Source organism: Heterodontus francisci, chromosome 17, assembly GCF_036365525.1.
Source record: "Heterodontus francisci isolate sHetFra1 chromosome 17, sHetFra1.hap1, whole genome shotgun sequence".
NCBI classification, from domain to species: Eukaryota; Metazoa; Chordata; class Chondrichthyes; order Heterodontiformes; family Heterodontidae; genus Heterodontus; species Heterodontus francisci.
In genome coordinates this window covers 13,998,192-14,021,183 of record NC_090387.1, presented here as the reverse complement: position 1 = coordinate 14,021,183, position 22,992 = coordinate 13,998,192, and the positions used below count along the sequence as shown (strand labels likewise).

At 44.6% G+C, this 22,992-nt stretch overlaps 1 protein-coding gene across 3 annotated transcripts in view; it reads right to left on the bottom strand.

Moving 5' to 3' along the window:
* The window catches only part of LOC137378723 (hypoxanthine-guanine phosphoribosyltransferase-like), an 86,814-nt gene that overhangs the window by 37,336 nt on the left and 26,486 nt on the right, over positions 1 to 22,992 (bottom strand). For all 3 annotated transcript variants that reach the window (XM_068049081.1, XM_068049082.1, XM_068049083.1), the window contains exons 2-4: positions 17,781 to 17,887; positions 8,227 to 8,410; positions 6,055 to 6,120 (exon numbers count right to left, since the gene is read on the bottom strand). In XM_068049081.1, coding sequence (XP_067905182.1) covers positions 6,055 to 6,120; positions 8,227 to 8,410; positions 17,781 to 17,887 — 357 coding nt within the window. The remainder of the gene's footprint in view (positions 1 to 6,054; positions 6,121 to 8,226; positions 8,411 to 17,780; positions 17,888 to 22,992) is intronic.

Genomic DNA, 22,992 nt, shown 5'->3' with positions numbered 1-22,992 from the left:
TGCGAATACACATGGTAACTGCTCGAACCCTGAACAAATCATTGTGTCTGGTCAAGTGTTGAAGAAAGCATTAGAAATGTAAATGGCCCATTCAGTGTTAATGGCTACCCCTCTTCAACAAGGTGGGCGGACAATGACTTTTCAGACATTGAGGCTCCAGAATCAAACTCACAATAATGGGTTAAAAAAACACCACTTTATCAAGATGGCAGAGAGAGGGGAAACATCCAAACCCATTGTCTAAACAATAGCCACACCATCAAACACCATTTCTGAAAACACAATGGAAGAGAAACTTGGGTCACTTGACAGACACCAAGTCTCTGATAAAAAAAACTGCTTATGAGACATTTTCTAAGAGAAAGTCAGAAGCGAGAGAGACCCATCCCAGCAAGAAAGACCCACCAGAATACCATCTTTAAACTACCTAGAGGCAGAGATGAATCTTCCTACCTTAGAAATTGAAAACAGGATTTTTTGCCATTGAACTGTGACTAAGATTTAACCAAAGAAGTCTGCAATCTGCATCCACCCACCTGAAACTTTCTGAAGATTGACTTCAGTGAACCAGGAAAAGGAAAAACAGGCCTGCACCACTCATAAATCTTCCTCCCGGGGAAACCAGCATGGTTTCACAACGAACTCTGTTTAAAACCATTAGACCTAAATGCATGCTATCGTTTCATGAGTGAGAGAGTGGATGATGTTGTGCATATTTTCAGGTATCGTCTAATAAATATTTTATTTTTCTTTAAACCTACAAGAAAATCTGGTCATTTGTCTGCTTATTGACCATTAAAAACACTCAAGGGTTAAAACACAATCCAAATAAAAACACACTATATCTTCGGTCAGTTGAGAGGTGAAAAAGAGAAAACACCCCCATCATTCCCCACCTGCCATGTTGCAACCTTTCTTGATTTTATTTTAAATCCACACTACTATGGTTAAAAAAAAACTATACTTTGAAGTCTGGATGATGTCGAATAGTAAAGGGGGTTGATGGTTCCGGTTCACCAGACATGAAGTGGATAAGGTCGTAAATAGCTAATTAAAAACTGGGTTTTATGGAAAGAGGCATGGAATGTAAAAGTCGAGAAGCGATGGTCACACTTGGACCCGCTGAACTACACAAACTCCCGGTTAAGCAACACCTCAATTTTAAAATTCATATCCTTGATTTGGAGGGCTCTAAAGATAGAACTAGAAGCTGAAAATCTCTCATATATAGTTGGGCTGGTCACCGAGACTAGACATCAATGTGTCCCCAGCTTACTCAAAATGTATCATTGTGAACCATAGATGGGTTGAAGCGTTTAAGAATAGGTTAGATAGGTGGTTCAAGGAAATCAGAATAAAGGAATATGAGAATAAACTAACACAAGGGTTTAGGGCGACTGTTCAGGTGGAGAACAACACCAACATCCATAGCCAGAAGACAAAGATTTAAAACAATTGGGGAAAAAAGCTAGGGAGGTGAGAAGTTTTTAAAAAAAATTCAAGTGAGTTGTTACTGAATGCACTACCTGAAAAGGGTGGTGGAAGGGAATTGGATAAAGGCTTAAACAAAAAATTTCAGGGTTATGGGAAAAGAGCAGGGAGTGGGGCTAATTATTAACTCTTTTTCAGAGAGCTGTCGCAGGTACAATGGGCTGAATAGCCTCCTTCTGTGTTCTAAGATACTATGCCCACCCTCCCATCACCTATTGTCATCCTATAGGAACAACTGACCTTTGATTCCTGCCACTTTTGTTATACTGCAGATTCAAAGCTTTGTTTGAAATGGATGAGTGAAAAGATACAACTGTGAACGGAAGTAGAACTAAGATCACAACTCATTGAAACTGGGACAAAGACAACGAAATTGCATTTATGTGGAGCCTTTCACAACCTCAGGGCACCCCAAAGCACTTAACAGCCAATGCAATTGCAAATGTAGCGAGTATTGTAATGTGGGATGCATGCCAATTTGCCTTAACAGGGTGATAATGACCAGATAATCTGTTTTTAAGTGATGCTTTCTGAGGGATAAATATTGGCCAGAACACTGGTGAGAACTCACTGCTCTTCTTCAAATAGTGCCATGGGATCTTTTACATTTATTTGAGACTCGCGTTACTTCTTCCAAAAGGGAGAGCTCTGTGATCAGCACCCTGAAGGAAGAGGATGGCTCGGTAACGTCTTCGCCGTCCGACATACAAAGGATCAGCAAATCCTTTTATGCTGGGCTGTACGACGTGAAGCCAACAGAGAGCAGAGCCTCCCAGTCCTTCCTGTCATCTATCACAGAGGTGACAGCATGAGGGAGAGACTGGACAAGCCACTAACTTTGGATGAGCTGACAAACGCCATCAAGTCCTTTGAGACAAGTAAAACGCCCGGAAGCGACGGCTTACCAGTTGAGTTGTATTCGGCCCTGTGGGACTGGGTCGGCCCAGACCTGCTGGAAGTATACGAGAGTATGCTTTTGGCCAGCAGCATGTCAGAATCCATGAGGAAAGGCATCATCACCCTCATCTACAAGCTGAAGGGGGAAGAGGGCAGAAAAAATTGGTGGCCCATCTCTCTGCTTAATGTTGACTACAGGATTCTGTCCAAAGTCACTGCCAGTCGAGTCAAGTCTGCTCTGGAGTTGGTTATTCACTTTGACCAGACCTGCACTGTACCTGGCAGGAAGATCTCTGATAGTCTCGTACTACTCAAGGATACTCAAGGGTATGGGACAGGAGGGTGGACACCTGCCTCATCAGCCTGGACCAGGAGAAGCTTTTGACAGGATATCACACACCTACATGATGGATGTGCTTTCCAAAATGGGATTTGGGGAGGGAATCTGCAATTGGATCAAACTGCTCTACATAAACATCAGTAGCGCAGTCTCAATCAACGGGTTGGAATCAGAAAGTTTCCCGATCAAATCTGGAGTCAGACAGGACTGTCCACTCTCACCTGTCTTGTTTGTTTGCTGTATTAAACCCTTTGCTGAGTCTATTAGGAAGGATGCAAGCATCAGAGGTGTGACAATCCCAGGAAGTGGTGACACTCAGGTTAAAACCTCCCTGTACATGGACGACGTCGCTGTCTTCTGCTTGGATCCGCTGTCCGTTCGCAGACTGATGAGCATCTGCGACCAGTTCGAACTGGCCTCGGGAGCCAAAATTAACCACAGCAAGAGCGAGGCCATGTTCTTTGGGATCTGGGCCGACCGATCCTTTGTCCCCTTCACTGTCAGGTCAGACTACCTGAAGGTGCTGGGGATATGGTTCAGAAGGGCCGGGGCGTGCACCTAAACTTGGAGGGAGCGAGTAGCCAGGGTACACAATAAACTGAGCATGTGGGAACAGCGATCTCTCTCCGTTGTGGGTAAGAACCTGGTCATCAGGTGCAAGATGCTCACATTGTTGCTGTACGTGGTGCAGGTCTGGCCCATACCCCACTCCTGCGCCGTGGCGGTCACCTGAGCCATTTTCTGCTTCACCTGGGGATCCAAAATCGACCATGTCCGGAGGGACACGATGTTCAAACCTCTGGATAAGGGCAGGAAAAATGTACCCAACGTCGCCCTCATCCTGATGACCACCTTCATGTGTGGCTGCATCAAGCTGTGCATAGAGCCCCAGTACACAAACAACAAGTGTCACTATGTGCTGAGGTTCTCTCTGTCCCCAATGTTGCGAAGGATGGGCCTGATCACATTGCCACGGAACGCTCCATCCAGTTGGACTGTGCCGTACCACCTATCCTTCGTGGGAAAGTTTCTGCGGAAAAACACCTTTGACCACCATTCCATCAGGCAGTGAAATGTCCTCAAGGCCCTACGGGAAAAGGAGATGGTGGATCCTGTCGGATGATTCCCCAAGTAGACTGCCAAAGTCATTTGGTAGAATACCTCATCACCAGAACTTTCAAACAAACACGGAGATGTAGCTTGGCTGGTGGTAAGAAGAGCCCTCCCAGTCAGATCCTTCCTGCACGCCCGGAGTCTCACCCCCTTCGCACAATGCCCTCGAGGTGGCTGTGGTGGGGAAGAGACGGTTGCCCACCTCCTTCTGGAATGTGTCTTTGCAAAGCAGGTGTGGAAAGAGATGCAGTGGTTTTTGTCAAGGTTCATCCTAAGCAGCTCTGTAACACAGCAGTCTGTGCTCTACGGGCTGTTCCCAGCGACGCACACCAAGGTCCAGGACTACGTGATGAGGGACGCACTAAAGCTTGGGGCAGCCGCAGCAAAGGCTCAATGGGGAAAGACCACTGTGTAAGGTTTCCCCCCCCCACCCCCCCAACCAAGGTGAACTGAGGGGCTGGATCCATGGAAAACTCCTTGGGTTGTATTGAAGGAAACTGATCTCCTTCGCACTCTTTGTATTGTCGACTTGGTGCTGTTTAGAACTGTTCTGTAATGTATTTAACAGATTTTTATGAATAGAGTATATTTTAGAAAAAAAGACATTTATTTGAGACTGAGCCACGTTTAAAATCTCATCTGAGAGATGGCACCTCCAACAGCACTACACTGAAGTGGCAGCATGGATTATGCACCCATGTCCTTGAACCCATGAGCCTCTGACTCAGAGGCAAGCATGCTACCCACTGAGTCAAGGCTGACACCCAGGGTACAGTTGTTCCACTGTCTCCCGATCAAACATAGGAAAGCTGGCAATATGTAGTAGCAGTTGACTGCAAGAGGAATGCATATACAAGAGACTCTGCGTGTGCAGGTAAAATGCAAGCATGAGCCCGGTCTCCACTTCTGGGTGCGAACTTAATAGAGGCACCCAACAAAGTGTGAAACAGATGAGGTAGAACATCAGAAAAGGAGGAGGGGAAGGTCACACTATGATCAGTGAACAATGACAACTTGCACTTATATTCTGCCTTTAATGTAATAAAATGTCTCAATGAAACAAACAAAATTTGACATGGAGCCACATAAGAGAAGTTGTCAAAGTTGATTCAATAAATCCAGTAAAGTGTGAACTAGCAGTAGAAAAAAGCAAGCATTGTTTACAGCAATCCAACAACAGCATGCATTTATATAGCACCATTAATGTAGTAAAACATCCCAAGGTGCTTCACCAGAGCACAATCAAACAAAATTTGACACCAAGCCACATAAGGAGATCTTCGGATAGGTGACCTAAAGCTTGATGAAAGGGGTAGGTTTTAAAGAGCGTCTTCAAGGAGGAAAGAGGGGGAGAGAGATGGAGAAGCATTCAGAGTGAATTCCAGAGCTTAGGGCCCAGGCAACTGAATGCATTAAGCACAGCTGCCAATGCTGGATGGCAGTACCAACAGAGGCTACAACCTGGAAAAAAAATGGGCAATTTGGCACATTCTTTTAAGAAACAAGGTGACGAAGTTAAAGCAGAAACCGCTGGTCGGGACAATGACAAGAATCTGATATAGTGCCTTTGATACAAGAAAAAATACTCCCAGGGCCCTTTGTCGACAGAGGCAAGTAATAGACACTGAGCCCAGAGAAGCAAAATTAAGGGGTGACTGAAACAGGTAGTGAAAAGATAGGTTTTGAGGGGTTACAAAAAGGATGGCGAGAGATTGAGTTCCAGATATAGAAGCCAACACAGCTAATGGTTCTGATACCACTGAGGTAACTGAGGGGCTGGAGGGCAATGAGCACAAGATTGAGGACAGAGGAATAGAGCATTCAGGAGGGGATATCAGGCTGGAGAATTTTGCAGAAATAGGGTGGGGCCTAGGAATGAAGGGATCGGCAGAACAGGAGAAAGAATTTCAATTCAATGTGTTGGGAGAAAGGGAGGCAGTATAGGACTGTGAGGGTGGGGATAATGGGTGAGCACAACTTAGTATGGGACAAGATGCTTCAAGGAGTACATTTACCAAAAAGCCATTGTGGAACTGACTGATACCCAATCAAATAAAGCAGATACACTATATACTGGTTTTACTTGTATGTTGTATTATGGCCATTCCAGTCCTCCAACCTGAAGTGACCATAAAGCAGTCAGTTTTTGCACACTCGGACACTGAAGCATTTGGTTAAATCATTCTAGTGCCAATGGAGAGTATTATACCAACCTTTCCAGCCAACATACATAGGTCATCCCCTCCAATAACTTTCACCTCCTCTACAGTCTGGTCATTCTGTATAAAACAGAGAAGGAGAGGTAGCCATCTTTTCAGCATTGACTTTTTAAAGAGACGGAAGATCACCTCCAGGAGATTCTAAAGCATTCACTGGGATATCACCAGGAATTAACTCAGTTCTCATTTAAAAATCATTTCAACCTAAGTTATCTAACCCACTGCAGTCATACTTGCTGTTTGCATTGTAATTTTAGTATTTACTGAATTGTTGCACTTCATATTTCTATATTTCATGAAGATATTTGTGGCTGGATTCTGCGAGTTCCTCTGTTTTGTGTTAAATAATTGCTATTGTGAAGAGAGCTTAGTGTGAGACTATTAAGTTCAGTGAACTGAAAGTTGGGCGATTATTAATCCTTTGGTATGCATCTCTGCTCAATGGCTCGGTTAATAGTGTCTGTGTGCATTTTTTTTTAATTCATTCATGGGATGTGGGCGTCACTGGCTATGCCAGTATTTATTGCCCATCTCTAATTGCCATTGAGAAGGTGGTGGTGAGCTGCCTTCTTGAACCGCTGCAGTCCCTGTGAGGTAGGTACACCCACAGTGCTGTTAGGAAAGGAGTTCCAGGATTTTGACCCAGTGACAGTGAAGGAACGGCGATATAGTTCCAAGTCAGGATGGTGTGTGACTTGGACGGGAACTTGCAGGTAGTGATGTTCCCATGCATCTGCTGCTCTTGCCCTTGGAGGTGGTAGAGGTCGTGGGTTTGGAAGGTGCTGTCTAAGGAGCCTTGGTGCATTGCCACAGTGCATTTTGTAGATGGTACACACTGCTGCCACTGTGCGTTGGTGGTGGAGGCAGTGAATGTATTTAAGCTATACACAGCTGCAAAGCCCCAGTTCAATCCCCAGTCTGAAGTGAGTAAGTTGATCTCACCTGAGGCAACTGTAGAGGTGATAAAATGGGCTTTATATGGCCCTGGCCAAAGAGGAGGAAGATAAAAGAAATCAGAGATCCTTCTGTTAGGGATCACTATCCAGTGACCCCTGCTGTCAAAAGCACCTGCGCGCATGTTGGACTAAGCATGGATATGAGCTCAGCTGTAACAGGCCTCACAGTTGAACAGCCTTCCAACACTCCGAGTCTAGGCCCACACATGAAAAATGGTCACTTAGATGAAATCTGACTCCAGAAGGTGCTGACTCATGCAGGAATGGGTGGAAGTGTAGCAGCATTTTCAGAAGGAGAGAAAAATCCAACATATATGTGCACTATAAACAAAACAAACAAGGGTAATTTTAAAACTAAGAAACAGGTGGGTTTGGGTTGGATGGGTTATAAAAATTTTCGAAATCTCAAAAGCGAATCTAACTCCAACTTTCTCACTTCTGGTTTTAATGGCAGTGAGCAACCAAACCACTCGCAGGAGGCAGATTGCTCATTTAAATATTTTAATGCAGCTACGTGCCTCAAATTTTAACTCCATTTTAAATTGAATCCTGGCCAGCAGCTAAAAGAGAGACAAGAATTGCTACGGGGAAGAGGCAAGTGTTTTTCCAGCATTACTTGTGAGCCAGGAGCAGCCCCAGCCTGCAAGCTAACCTGTTTCCCTCCGCATGCTTGGAACTGCCACCCCCAATTCTCAGTCACCGAACCCCCTCCCTCAACGTCCCATCTGTCTCCAAACCCCGGGGGTGCATCCAACCCTCCAAACTACGCTGTACCCATCACAAACCCACACCATCACCACCACCCCCTCCCTACTTCTAAGCAGCAGTATACTTAGCTGCTCCTGGGGTGCAGCATTCCCCCTGCAACAGAGAGCCAAGTCTGTCAATCAGACTGGATTCTGGCCAGGGAATACTGTTGAAGAAAAAAAGAACAATGTTTGGAAAAGCTAGTCTTTTCCCCAGAACTCCTTTCCCCACCCCCAATGCCCCTCCCCGCAACATTCCCCCCTCCCCAGTAATTATGAGGGTTGATAAACAGGAGACAATTTAGATCCTTATCCTGGAATCATGACTTATTGGTTGAGCTTACTTGTGTGATCACTCCAGTTCAGTTTGCTGATATACATTATTCTACTCTCCTTACAAATCATACAAAACTTAGAAATAGGCCATTGAGCCCAACTCTTATGGCTGCAAAGGAAATACTTACACAGTAACTCTTCAACCTGATGAAGTCGATGGTCAATGGGAGTGACTCATCTTGGTTCCTATTCAGAGCCTTGATGTAGTCTAAAAGGTCAGCAAAGAACTTGTAACCTCCCTTCAGCACACAGAGGACTACAATGTGATCACCTCCCATATCCTTTGTTATATCTCTGGCCAAGCGTTCTGTCCTGAGAAAACGAAGAATATGTAGTGTACAGTCATATAGTACCTAGCATAGAATCATAGAATGATGCAGTGCATCTCTTGGTAGAGTTATCCAATTAGTCTCACTCCTCTACTGTTTCCCTGTAGCCCTGTAAATCGTTTGGCAACAAGTATTTACCCTATTCTCTTTTGAAAGTTACTACTGAAGCCTGCTTTCACCACCCTTTCAGGCAGTACCGTACAGTACTCCCGAGACATCAGGTCCAGAATGACATCATATATGCCAGAAACCTCCCATGTTTGATTTGCACTCGATATGGAAGTAGCTAATCTCAGCTGTGATGATATAAATGGCTTCAATTTCCTTTGCTAGGGAGTCGTAAAATCTGCCAGTTTCCATTCTTGACTGGTGACTCCTGCTGCAGAGCGAGAGCATGTGTGCACACGAGATCTATTGGTCAATCTATTAACTGTCTTGTGATTGTAGTACTTCCCTGTCCCTTTTTTGCTATTTTTGCAACTTTACTAAAGTGAGTTTAAACATTGAAGGATGATCCAATCAAGGCGTTTCAAATGTGAAAAGGATTTGATAGTTCCTCCTAAGTTTAATGCTGTGGGTCCATTCTTAGCAAGACCTGCGCTGACATTGCTAAAGTTCATATCTGATAGGACCCTTGCACCCGGGAGAGTGGGTGGGGGTGGGGGTAGAAAAACAAAGAGAGACATTCTGTCCATGGTTCTGGGCTGGATTCAAATCTAGGTCCCAGAGTTGGCAAGCTTCCACGTGTTCTCAGTAAATTGCCCAAAATAAATTAAACAGAATTTCAGCCACATCCTCAGTCCCAGTGCTAAAAAACAAAGCAATGCACTTTCTTAAACATGCACATGTACACACACATGGATGTGCCAGTAACCAAGATCATAGTTTCCATTAAATATTCATAGATTTGAATCCAGGAGTCTCAATGATATATCTCAATGATGAAACACGATTCAACCTCACTCTCGCCTTTCTTCTTCCCCAAATTTCCTCACTCTTCTGGTCTCAATATGAATGTTAAAACCAGGCATTGTCTAATGGGGGCAAATTCTAAATGCACCCATTTTATTTTCTTATTTTCCAACCAAATACAGATTAGTATTCTGGTGACATCAAGGACTGAAGAGATGCATCGAGTGGAGCTGTGCCCGACCTTTTTCTAATTCAATATTTTAACTTTATGCATACAAGAGTCAAAATCAGGTCTATTATGGGAGCTGGAGGGGCAGAGAAACTCAAAATTGCAGCCCTGGAAAAAGGAGGTGGAATTATCAGATCACTTTTGGCCATCCTTCACAAAAAAAGGGCGACAACAGAATGAAGTGATAGATTGAGTACGTATAGTGCTCTTAATTCATTGCCTCAATTTGCTCCCAGCACCCCTACCAGAGGTGACAGCCCTGGTCGCACCAATGCTTTACTCCAGCATACTTCAGCTTAAAAAAGTGCTGGCTCCAGATACAGCCTAAGAACGGAAGGAGAAAAAGGTATAATTGCACTGCTGGGGCTCCACCCCCACCACCCGCACCCCCCCCCCACCCCCCAACCTGTCACAGCATATCTTGAAAATTTTGCACAACCACAATTATGCCTCAAAATTCTAATGTCAACTCTGCTGAAAAGCCAATGTTCAAAATCGCAAATAGGACACCAAATGCTGGAAATACAGAGGAAAGGTTAGGGATTTTGGGTGTGGATCTTTTCTTAGAACATTCATCTGAAAAATTAAAGCTCCTTTCTTTAATACTGATGGACCTGCGATGTACTTTCTAACATTTGTTGTTTTAATAAATAGTTTGAAGTTTTCTGTCATGCAAACCCCTGTTGATAATTCACTGGAAGGATTTCAGCACTCAGTGTTCAATACAAATGTATAAGAATTTTTAAGGGCAGTGAAAAAGCCATTATTCCCAACAAAACTTATACACTTTTTGTTACATCAAATTGATACATTCACCTCATCACCATAAAGGTAATTTGCTGCTACTGACATTTATAGCATCATGGACACTAAAGCACAGATGAAGTCATTTAACTCAAGGTGTCTGTGCTTAAATTGAAGTCATTTCATATGATCTCATTTCCTTTAATATGCTCACCTTTCAAATACCTGTACAATTCCCATTAAAATTATTCTATAGTCTCCGACTTAATTAGTACCTGAGGAAAAAGCATTTTTTTTTTGCTCCAATAACCTTGCCTGTGAAAACATGCTTTCTAACTTGCTCCTTCAGAGCTCGAGTGGTGACCACGTTTATGGCCCTTGTTACTGATTCACTAACAAATCTTTCACTACTTACCTTTTTAATTCCCAGCTTCTATTAGAACCTCCTTTATTCTTCTCAATTTCAACACTCTCCTGCCCAGGCTACTTTCCACCTTCCACAAACTTGAACTCATCCAAAACTCCGTTGCCTGTATCAGAACCCATACCAAGTCCTGTTCACCCATCATCCATCCCCGTTGACCTACATCGGCTCCCACTCCAGCAATGACTTAACTTTAAAATTCCCATCCTAGTTTTCAAATCTCTCCATGGCCTCACCCCTCCCTAGTTCTGTAATCTCTCCAGCCTTACGCACCTTTGAGAGCTCTGCACTCCCCCCAATTCTGGCCTCTTGCATATCCCCCATTTTAAATCGCTCCATCATTTGTGGCCGTGCCTTCAACTGCCTCGCCCCTAAACCTCTCCACTTCTCGACCTCTCTTTTCTCCTTAAACCTACCTTTTTTGACCATGCTTTTGGCCACTTGTCTTTAATATCAACTTATATGGCTCAGTGTCAAATTTTATTTGCTAACTCCTGTGAAGCACCTTGGGACCTTCTACTACATTAAAGGCACTAAATAAATGCAAGTGGTTGTTGCTGTCAGAGCTCCAATTTACAAAACAAAAGCAGGTCATTCATGCCAACTAGTTGGTGTAGTTTATCCTTCAAATGAGCTGTTGTTTCTAAATCCACATGCCTGCCGTGTTACCAAGCTACCAAGCTTTTTGTCTCATGACTTTAAGCTCTCATTCCTCATATCATTGTATCCCTTCTGCGGCTCAAATATCCTTCCTATGATGGAATGCTCAGAACTGCATGTGATACTGCAACAGCAGCCTAACAAATACTTTGCACAAATTCAACATTGCTTCCCAATTTTTCAATTCAGTTTTCCTATAAACAAAACCCAGAATCCCATTTCCACTTGCATTCGCTCTTCCTCACAATTTGCCATGACCCCTGATTTGGTACCACCTGCCGACTTGCTATCACCCTTCTGTGACATTAAGACAGACTGACATTTGTATAGAAATAAAGTACTGAGGATGCAGGAAATCTGAAACAAAATCAGAAAATTCTGACGAAAGGTAAATTGACCTGAAATGTTAACTCGGTTTCTCTCTCCACAAATGCTGCCTGACCGGCTGAGAATTTACAGCATTTTCTGTTTTTATTACATTTATATAGCACCTTTCATGACCTCAGGATGTCCCAAAGTGCTTTACAGCCAATTAAGTATTTTATTTTTGTAGTGTAGGTCAGCATAATAATGTAAATCTGGGAGACAATTTGCACACAGCAAGATGCAATATGATATGACCAGATCATCTGTTTTTGTGAAGTTGGCTGATGAATAGATTTTGGCCAGGACACGGGGTACAATCACCTGTTCTTCTTTGAAGAGAGTGCCATGGGATCTTTTATGTCCATCTGAGGGGGCAGACGGGGCCCTGGTTTAACATCTCATCCAGAAGACAACACCTCTGACAGTGCAGCACTCCCTGAGTTCTGCATTGTGTCAATCTTGGTTACATGTTCAAGGCACTGGAGTGGGATTTGAACTCACACGCCTGATTCACAGACAGGAGTACTACCCAGTAAGCCACACTTACAAATAATTTATATAAAAATGAAAACAAAATGGGTGGAATTTTGTGCTGGCGGCAGGGGTCTCGACATCAGGAACTCTAACGCTGAAATCCCCACGCTGACTCTTGTACGGAAAGTCTGCTGAATTTAGCGCCAATCAGGCACTTAACTGGACAGCGGCAGGCCTTCTGTATAATTTAGGACTCTGCCGCCAGAAGTCCCGGCCTTGCAGAGTTGCGGGCCAATTAGGTTGGCAGCTGCAGTGCCACCGTTGAGGCAGTAGATGCTGCTGTAGCTGCAGCGACCAAACACCGAGGAGCTGCACGGGAACCAGGCTCAAGGTAAGTCAGAGTGGGAGGGGTCTCATGGGGTGGAGGTTGCAGAGGAGGGGGGTTGTGGGAGGGTTGGCAGCAAGGGCAGGGGGGTGGCTTACAGTGGACCCCCTCCCCTTCCCGATGCCGGGTCCCCCGTTCAGGCACTGTGCCTTTTAATGAGGGCCCCCCACCCCAGACAGGAAGCAGCCTGCATGGTCTTTCGTACCGTACTTCCCGTGTGGCGACAGGGCTGTTTGCCGCACGGGTAAATGTGGCTGCAGCAGGAAGAGGCCCTTAATTAGGGATAAATTACCCAGTTAAGGGCCTCAATTCGTGGCGGGGCAGGAAGGCCATTCACAGGCCTAACCCCACGCCCGGACTAAATTTCAGTGGAAGCAGGATGGTGGCGGGGTCCCTCTCCGCCACCATCCCCCCTATTTTAATGCTCTCCCCACCTCCGAGGGGGAACATAAAATTCCACCCAATAAATCTGAGGATAGATCTCAAACACAGATCTACCTGCATCCCAGCAATCCACAAACATAGAAACATGGAAACATGGAAAATAGGAGCAGGAGTAGGCCCTTCGAGCCTGCTCCGCCATTCATTATGATCATGGCTGATCATCCAACTCAGTAACCTGTTCCCACTTTCCCCCCCAAATCTTTTGATCCCTTTAAACCCAAGAGCTATATCTAACTCCTTCTTGAAAACATGTAATGTTTTGGCCTCAACTGCTTTCTGTGGTAGCAAATTCCATAGGTTCACCACTCTCTGGGTGAAGAAATTTCTCATCTCAGGCCTGAATAAGGATAGGGGGTAATCCAGACTATGACCGCTAGTTCTGGATTCCCCCACCATTGGGAACATCCTTCCTGCATCTACCCTGTCAAGTCCTGTTAGAATTTTATAGGTTTCTATGAGTTTTCCCCTCACTCTTCTGAACTCCAGTGAATAGAATCCTAACCGACATAATCTCTCCTCATAAGTCAGTCCCACCATCCCAGGAATCAGTCTGGTAAACCTTCGCAGCACTTCCTCTATAGCAAGAACATCCTTCCTCAGATAAGGAGACCAAAACTGCACACAATATTCCAGGTGTGGCCTCACCAAGGCCCTGTATAATTGCAGCAAAACATCCCTGTACACGAATCCTCTCGCTATGAAGGCCAACATACCATTTGCCTTTTTTACCACCTGTTGCACCTGCATGCTTACCTTCAGCGACTGGTGTACGAGAACACCCAGGTCTCGCTGCATATTCCCCTCTCTCAGTTTATAGCCATTCAGATTAGAATCTGCCTTCCTGCTTTTGCTGCCAAAGTGGATAACCTCACATTTATCCACATTATACTGCAACTGCCATGCATTTGCCCACTCACTCAACTTGTCCAAATCACCCTGAAGCCTCTCTGCATCCTCCTCACAACTCACCCTTCCACCCAGCTTTGTGTCATCTGCAAATTTGGAGATATTACATTTAGTTTCCTCATCTAAATCATTAATGTATATTGTGAATAGCTGAGGTTCTAGCACCGATCCCTGCGGTACCCCACCAGTCACTGCCTGCCATTCGGAAAAAGACCCATTTATCCCTACTCTTCGTTTCCTGTCTGCCAACCAATTTTCTATCCATCGCAATACACTACCCCCAATCCCATGCGCTTTAATTTTACACGCTAATCTCTTATGTGGGACTCTGTCGAAAGCCTTCTGAAATTCCAAATAAACCACATCCACTAGCTCCCCCTCATCAACTCTACTAGTTACATCCTCGAAGAATTCTAATACATTTGTCAAGCACGATTTCCCTTTCGTAAATCCATGCTGACTCTACCCGATTCTACCACTGTTCTCTAAGTGCTCTGCTATAAAATCTTTGATAATGGACTCTAGAATTTTCCCCACTACCCACATCAGGCTGACTGGTCTAGAATTCCCTGCTTTCTCTCTACCTCCCTTTTTAAATAGTGGGGTTACATTAGCTACCCACCAATCTCTAGGAACTGTTCCAGAGTCTATAGAATCTTGGAAGATGACCACCAATGCATCCACTATTTCTAGGGCCACTTCCTTAAGTACTCTGGGATGCATACCATCAGGCCCTGGGGATTTATCAGCCTTCAATCCCATCAGTTTCCCCAACACCATTTCTCTACTAATACTGATTTCTTTCAGTTCCTCTCTCTCACTAAGCCCTGTGTTGCCCAACATTTCTGGTATGATATTTGTGTCCTCCTTTGTGAAGACAGGACCAAAGTATGCATTTCGTTGGTCAGCCATTTCTTTATTCCCCATAATAAATTCCCCTGTTTCTGGCATTTGTCTTCACCAATCTTTTTCTCTTCACATACCTATGGAAACTTTTAAAGTCAGTTTTTCTGTTCTCTGCAAGCTTGCTCTCTTCCTCTATTTTCCTCTTCTTAATCAATCCCTTGGTCCTCCTTTGCTGAATTCCAAACTGTTCCCAATCCTCAGGTCAGTTGTTTCTCCTGGCAAATTTATATGCCTCTTCCTTGGATCTAATGCTATCTCTAATTTCCCTTGTAAGCCATGTTTGGCTACCTTTCCCATTTTACTTTTGCGCCAGACAGGGATAAACAATTGTTGCAGTTCATTCATGTGCTCTTTAAATGTTTGCCATTGCCTTTCCACCATCATCCTTTTAAGTAACGTTTCCCAATCCATCATAGCCAACTCGCGCCTCATACCTTCGTAGTTTCCTTTACTAAGATTCAGGAACCTAGTCTCGGAGTCAACTATGTCACTCTCCATCTTGATGAAGAATTCTACTATATTATGGTCGCTCATCCCCAAGGGGACTCGCACAACTCGATTGTCAACTATTCCTCTCTCATTACACAATACCCAGTCAAGGATGGCCTGTTCACTAGTTGGTTCCTCAATGTATTGGTCCAGAAAACCATCCCATTATACACTCCAAGAATTCCTCCTTTACAGTACTGTGACTAATTTGATTTGCCCAATCTATATGCAGATTAAATTCACCCATAATTACAGATGTTCCTTTATTGTATGTGTTTCTAATTTCCTGTTTAATGCCATTCCCAACATCACCACTACAGTTTGGGGTTCTATATACAACCCCCACTAACATTTTTTGCCCCTTAGTGTTTCTCAGCTCTACCCACACAGATTCCACATCGTCAGAGCTAATATCTTTCCTCACTATTGCGTTAATTTCCTCTTTAACCAGCAATGTAACTCCACCGCCTTTTGCTTTTTTTCTGTCCTTCCTAAATACTGAATATCCCTGGATGTTCAATTCCCATCCCTGGTCACTTTGCAGCCATGTCTCTGTAATCCCGACTATATCATACACGTTTACATCTACTTGCGCGATTAATTCATCCACTTTATTGCGAATGCTCCACGCGTTAAGGCACAAAGCCTTAAGGTTTATCTTTTTAACATTACTTGACCCCTTCCCACTATTTTTCACTGTGGTCCCGTCTGATTCTGGCCCTTGATTTCTCTGCCTATCACTTTTCTTATTCCCCTTACTGTCTTTTGTTCTTGTCTTTGATCGCCCCTCCTCTGACTCCTTGCAAAGATTCCCATCCCCCTGCCATTTTAGTATAATCCCGCCCCAACCACTCTAGCAAATATTCCCCCTAGGACATCAGTCCTGGTCCTGCCCAGGTGTAACCTGTCCAGTTTGTACTGGTCCCACCTCCCCCAGAACTGGTCCCAGGAATCTAAAACCCTCCCCCTCACACCATCTCTTCAGCCACGTATTCATCCGATATATCCTGCTATTTCTACTCTGACTAGCATGTGACACTGGTAGTAATCCTGAGATCACTACCTTTCAGGTCCTACTTTTCAACTTACTTCCTAACTCCCTAAATTCTGTTTTTAGGACCTCATCCTTTTTTTTTAAAAACCTATGTCGTTTGTACCAATGTGTACTACGGCCACTGGCTGTTCACCCTCCCCTTTCAGAATGTCCTGTAACCGCTCTGAGACATCCTTGACCCTAGCACCAGGGAGGCAAGATACCATCCTGGGGCCTCTTTTGCGGCCACAGAATTGCCTATCTATCCCCCTTACAGTTGAATCCTCTATAACTATTCCACTTTTTACTCCTCCCCTGTGCAGCAGAGCCAACCGTGGTGCAGCGAATTGGGCTGTTGTTGCTTTCCCCCAACAGTATCCAAAACAGTATACCTGTTTTGCAGGGGAATAGCCACAGGAGATTCCTGCACTGCCTGCCTAATGGCAGGTAAGGTGACTCCTAATCCAGCCCTCACACGTTTAAAAGACAATCACAGCTGGCATTCAATTGAGAGAGCTGCCGATACTCAAACAGCGCTATAAATAGCATTAGTAAACAACAGTCTCAGAGGGAAAAGAGAGAGAAACAAACAGACACATGCTCCTCTTTAAGCAACAAATTACCGAGCAGCCACGCGTTCACGTAATCTAAATACAAGTTACAGAATCGTTGAATGATATGCACCGGAGGCTATTCGGTCCATCGTGCTTGTGCCAGTTTTTTGAAGGAGCTCTTCCCCAAGTCCCATTTCATACAGCCCAAAACATTATTCCTTCAAATGTTGATTAAATTCCTTGTGGAAAGTTACGATTGAATCTGCTTCCACCAGCCTTTCAGGCATTGCATTCCAGATCATAACAACTCAAGGCGTATATATAAAAAAAATTCTTCTCATTTCACATCTGGTTCTTTTGCCATTTACCTAACCTCTGGTTACCGACCCATTTGCCACTGGAAACAGTCTCTCCTTATTTGCTGGAATAATCTCAGTTTCTGTCGTCTCTCCACTTAACTGGTGCCATTCTCATAAATCTTCTCTGCATCCTTTCTAAGGCCTTGACATCCTTTCTAAAATCTGGTGTTCAAAATTGAACCCAATACTTCAGCTGGGGACAAACCAGCCGTTTATAGAGTTTGTTCATAGCTTACTTGCTTCTGCACTGTATACCTCTGTTTATCAAGCAAGAATCCCATATAGTTTTGAACAAACTTTTCAACTTGATCTGTCTTTTTTGAAGATGGCAGGACATATTCAAATGGACAATGTGCTGTGAACAAAATAATGAATCTTCTTTGAAGTCCATTTCAAATTGAAATAAAGGACATTAGCTCCAGTACAATGGAAGATGCCCGACACAAAGCATTAAGGAACATTTCTTACCGATCCATAATAAGGCCATGAGGAATGAAAACCCTTTCCAGATCTTCTGCATAGTGTTTTGGGATACAAAACAAGTCTAGGTCATAACCACTTTCATTGTCACTGATCTGTAGAAATCAAGATAGTGTAATCAATTCCCAAGTTATTTCAATACAACTTCAATGTAAAATAGACTTGATACACTTTACAGCCTTGTCTCTCACTAGCTATTGCTGTGCTTTACAATGCCACTGCCTCTGGAGGTAGAGGCTGGAAAGGAGATCAAGACCCACATCACGGGGAAGGAAAAGCCTGCACAAGGCATTCCTCAAAGAAAGAACTCGCATTTATATAGCGCCTTTCATGATCTCAGGACATCCCAAAATGCTTTTCAGCCAACAAAGTACTTTTTGAAGCGAAGTTGCTATTGTAATGTAGGAAATGCAGCAAACGGATGCACAGCAAGATTCCACAAACAGCAATGAGAATGACCAGATAATCATTTTATTTATATTGATTGAAAGATAAATATTGCCAGGACACCAAGGAGAACTTCCCTGCCCTTGTTCGAAATAGTGCCTTGGGATTTTTTACAACCACCCGAGGGGACAGATGTGGTCTTTGTTTAAGGTCTCGTCTGAGAGATGGCACCTCCAACAGTGCAGCACTCTGAGCACTTGCTTTTGGAGTATAAATAGTCAAGTCTGGCAACACAACCGAAAACTGGCTGAAGGTAGCTAAACTACCAAGCTGTTCACTGAAAGGCCAGTAATATAGTTCTCACATTGTTGACCAGCACAATCTCTTTCTGCCAACGTTTTGCAAGGGTTTGCTGCCAGAAGCTTGAAAGCCCCAATTGCCAGTGTTGAACAACTATGCAAGAAGACACACCTGTGGTTCCTTTCACATCTCTATTGTGACCTTTGAACAGTTGGGCACAAGCAATCTTGTACACAGTGTTGACGCCAGTGTTCTGAAGTGTTCCAGTTCCGCGGTATGAACATGTTGCGAGAACAAAGGATTTTTGTTTGCTAATTGTGAAGTCAGAGGTTACAAGAAGAGAATCACAATCAATTGGAGTTCAGTTTTGCCTTTGGGAAAGGCAGAATTAAGCCCCAATGGCAATTTACTTATTCTTCTCTCCATTTAATAACAATATTTTCATGGCATTTATAATCCATTGGTCACAGCATTCCGTGCTCATTAATTTACAATGCTTGCTTTGCCAAGTTATCCCCTGTCCGAGCACAATTATGAGTAGGATACATGTCTGCTCTCATTTTACAAGTTCACTGTTTACAAGCGTTTTGAATCTATTAAGTTTAGGTCAATATTGAGTCCTTACTGGAAGTATAAAGTAACTAATCAGAGGCTATAAGAAATAGGAAAACCCATGGATGGTGTATGAGGCGATCATTAGGGTTGGGATAAAGACACATTTTTGGGGCCAGAGTAGATGAGCCAATAACAGATAGTAGGGTCTTCACTTGTATTGAACAGCAGACATGGATATATATTGTTGGTTTTAAAAATTGTGCTCCAGATTTATACTGAACTCTAAGGCCGGGATTTAACGAGGAAGTGGTGGGCCTGCCCACCAGCTGGAAGATTGAGGGTGAGCCCACATCTGCCGGCCCTGGAAGCCACAACTGTACTTTTACGGTCTTCAGGCAGTTACTTGCCTGAGGTTGAGGCTTCCACCCCTCTAAGGCAGGACGTCCCACCTCGAACAGCTGCCGGCTAATCAAAGGACTGGCAGCTCTTCAGTCCCAGCAGTAGCACTGGGAACGGTGGCCACTGCTGGGACTGCAGTGGTCTCCAGAGCAGCAGCCATCGAGAAGGCCTGGAATGCAGGTAAGTGAGGATTGGGATCGCCGGTGCCAATCAGGCAGGCCCTGGTGAGGGATTTTGGAGTGACTCAAGGGTGGCGGGGGCGGCACTTGTCGCTGGGCGGAAGCCCCTCTGCAAGAAACACCCACCTTCCTGTCACCACCCATCCACACCCCTCGGCACCACGGCCACAGGGAGGCTGCTACGTTTTACAGGGCAGCCTACCCAGGTGACGAAGTACCTATCCACTGCTGGTATAATACCAGCGGAGGCAGGTAGTTGACAGACATAGCACAGCACCCCCCATCCCACCCGATTTTACACTCCGCCCTCTGTCATCCAGCCTGCTCGGTTTGGGGGTGGGGACATAAAATTCTGGCCTAAGGTTTCAGATTAGCCAGATTCCATCTTTTCCGTTATTGTGGGTCCTACTTCCTCTTTGTATTTTTGAAATCAAGTTACGGCATATTCCTGCACGATCTTTAGCAGCACTGCAAAGTGGGGATGACATAAGTGATAGTGTATGAGCAGGGTAGGTTAAAGCCATCTGCAGACTTGGCCATCCAACCATGGCAGCTGATGGCTTCGCTCTTGACGTTCAGATCTCCGACCACAGAGCAAATTCAATCTTCTCAGCTCTCAAAAGGGCCAAGAAAATAAAAATAATTTAAAACTGAGGAAAAGAAATCCTTCCCCATTCATTTTCCCATTTTGAGAATAAAGTCTGACGCAAAATACTTTCAAGGTTAAAAACAAGAATCAATTGTCTCGAGTGGCAGGCGTTGTGACAATCATCACCCAGGCAAATCCGCACAAGCTCAGATGAAGTTTTGGAGACCCCTTTCTAAATGGAGTCTTCAAATCTGAAGAAAACTTGGGAGAGATTCACTCCAAGCGTCAATGGAACAATAATGGAACAGTAGTTACTTTTCTGCAGAATTTTCATAGTCCTTTCTGCAGAGCTACAATTACAATGCAGAGAATTGGAATCTAATAAAATCAATAAGAATTCAAGATAAGAATGTGAAATTTGCCATCACATAGCATGGTTGAGTCAAATAACAGATGCTTTTAAGGGAAAGTTAGGTAAGTATGTGAGGGAGAAAGGAATAGAAGGATATGCTGATAGGGTTAGATGAAATAAGGGGGAAGGAGGCATAAACACCAGCACAGACCTGTTCAGCCAAATGGCCTGTATCTTTCTGACTAATGCTACTTATCCAACTTCCCCTTTAACACATCAAATCGCCTCCATCACTCCATATTGTAGCGAATTCCACATTCTCACTGTTCTGAGTAAAGTTACTGAATACCTTAGTGTCATTTATCATAGAATAGAATCATAGAATGATGCATCGCAGAAGGATGTCTTTCAATCCATTCATGCATTTGGTAGAGCTATTCAATTAGTCCCACTCCACTGCTCTTTCCCCCCGGTCCTGTAATTTATTTCCCCTTTGAGTATTTAATACTTAAAGGGCGGCACAGTGGCGCAGTGGTTAGCACTGCAGCCTCACAGCTCCAGGGACCCGGGTTCGATTCTGGGTACTGCCTGTGCGGAGTTTGCAAGTCCTCCCTGTGTCTGCGTGGGTTTTCGCCGGGTGCTCTGGTTTCCTCCCACATCCAAAAGACTTGCAGGTGATAGGTAAATTGGCCATTGTAAATTGCCCTTAGTGTAGGGAGGTGATAGGGAATATGGGAATACTGTAGGGTTAGTATAAATGGGTGGTTGTTGGTCAGCACAGACTCGGTGGGCCGAAGGGCCTGTTTCAGTGCTGTATCTCTAAATAAATAAAATAAATTCCCTTTTAAAAAAAAAAGTTACTATTGAATCTGCTTCCACCACCCTTTCAGACAGTGTATTCCAGATCACAAAAGCTTGATGCATAATTCACTTCCTCATGTTACCTCTGGGTCTTTTGTCAATCACCTTAAATCTACGTCCCCTGGTTTCTGACCCTTTTGCCAATGGAAACAGAGTCTTCTCTTCTTTGGCCTCCTTGTCTCGGGAGACAATGGGTAAGCGCCTGGAGGTGGTCAGTGGTTTGTGGAGCAGCGCCTGGAGTGGCTATAAAAGCCAATACTAGAGTGACAGACTCTTCCACAGGTGCTGCAGAAAAAATTGGTTGTCGGGGCTGTTACACAGTTGGCTCTCCCCTTGCGCTTCTGTCCTTTTTCCTGCCAACTGCTAAGTCTCTTCGACTCGCCACACTTTAGCCCCGCCTTTATGGCTGCCCGCCAGCTCTGGCGATCGCTGACAACTGACTCCCACGACTTGTGATCAATGTCACAGGACTTCATGTCGCGTTTGCAGACGTCTTTAAAGTGGAGACATGGATGGCCGGTAGGTCTGATACAAGCGGTGAGCTCGCTGTACAATGTGTCTTTGGGGATCCTGCCATCTTCCATGTGGCTCACATGGCCAAGCCATCTCAAGCGCCGCTGACTCAGTAGTGTATAAGCTGGGGATGTTGGCCGCCTCGAGGACTTCTGTGTTGGAGATGCGGTCCTGCCACCTGATGCCAAGGATTCTCCGGAGACAGCGAAGATAGAATAAATTGAGATGTCGCTCTTGGCTGACATACGTTGTCCAGGCCTCGCTGCCATAGAGCAAGGTACTGAGGACACAGGCTTGATACATTCAGACTTTTGTGTTCTGTGTCAGTGCGCCATTTTCCCACACTCTCTTGGCCAGTCTGGACATAGCAGTGGAAGCCTTTCCCATGCGCTTGGTGATTTCTGCATCGAGAGACAGGTTACTGGCGATAGGTGAGCCTAGGTAGGTGAACTCTTGAACCACTTCCAGAGCGTGGTCGCCGATATTGATGGATGAAGCATTTCTGACGTCCTGTTTCATGATGTTCATTTTCTTGAGGCTGATGGTTAGGCCAAATTCATTGCAGGCAGCTGCAATCCTGTCGGAGACTCTGCAGACACTCTTCAGTGTGAGATGTTAAAGCAGCATCGTCAGCAAAGAGGAGTTCCCTGATGAGAACTTTCCGTACTTTGGCCTTCGCTCTTAGGCGGGCAAGGTTGAACAACCTGCCACCTGATCTTGTGTGGAGGAAAATTCCTTCTTCTGAAGACTTGAACGCATGTGAGAGCAGCAGGGAGAAGATGATCCCAAACAGTGTAGGTGCGAGAACACAGCCCTGTTTCACGCCACTCAGGATAGGAAAGGGGTCTGATGAGGTGCCGCTATGCTGAATTGTGCCTTTCATATTGTCATGGAATGAGGTGATGATACTTAGTAGCTTTGGCGGACATCCGATCTTTTCTAGTAGTCTGAAGAGATCACGTCTGCTGACGAGGTCAAAGGCTTTGGTGAGATAAATGAAAGCAATGTCGAGGGGCATCTGTTGTTCGCGGCATTCCTCCTGTCGCTGACGAAGGGAGAACAGCA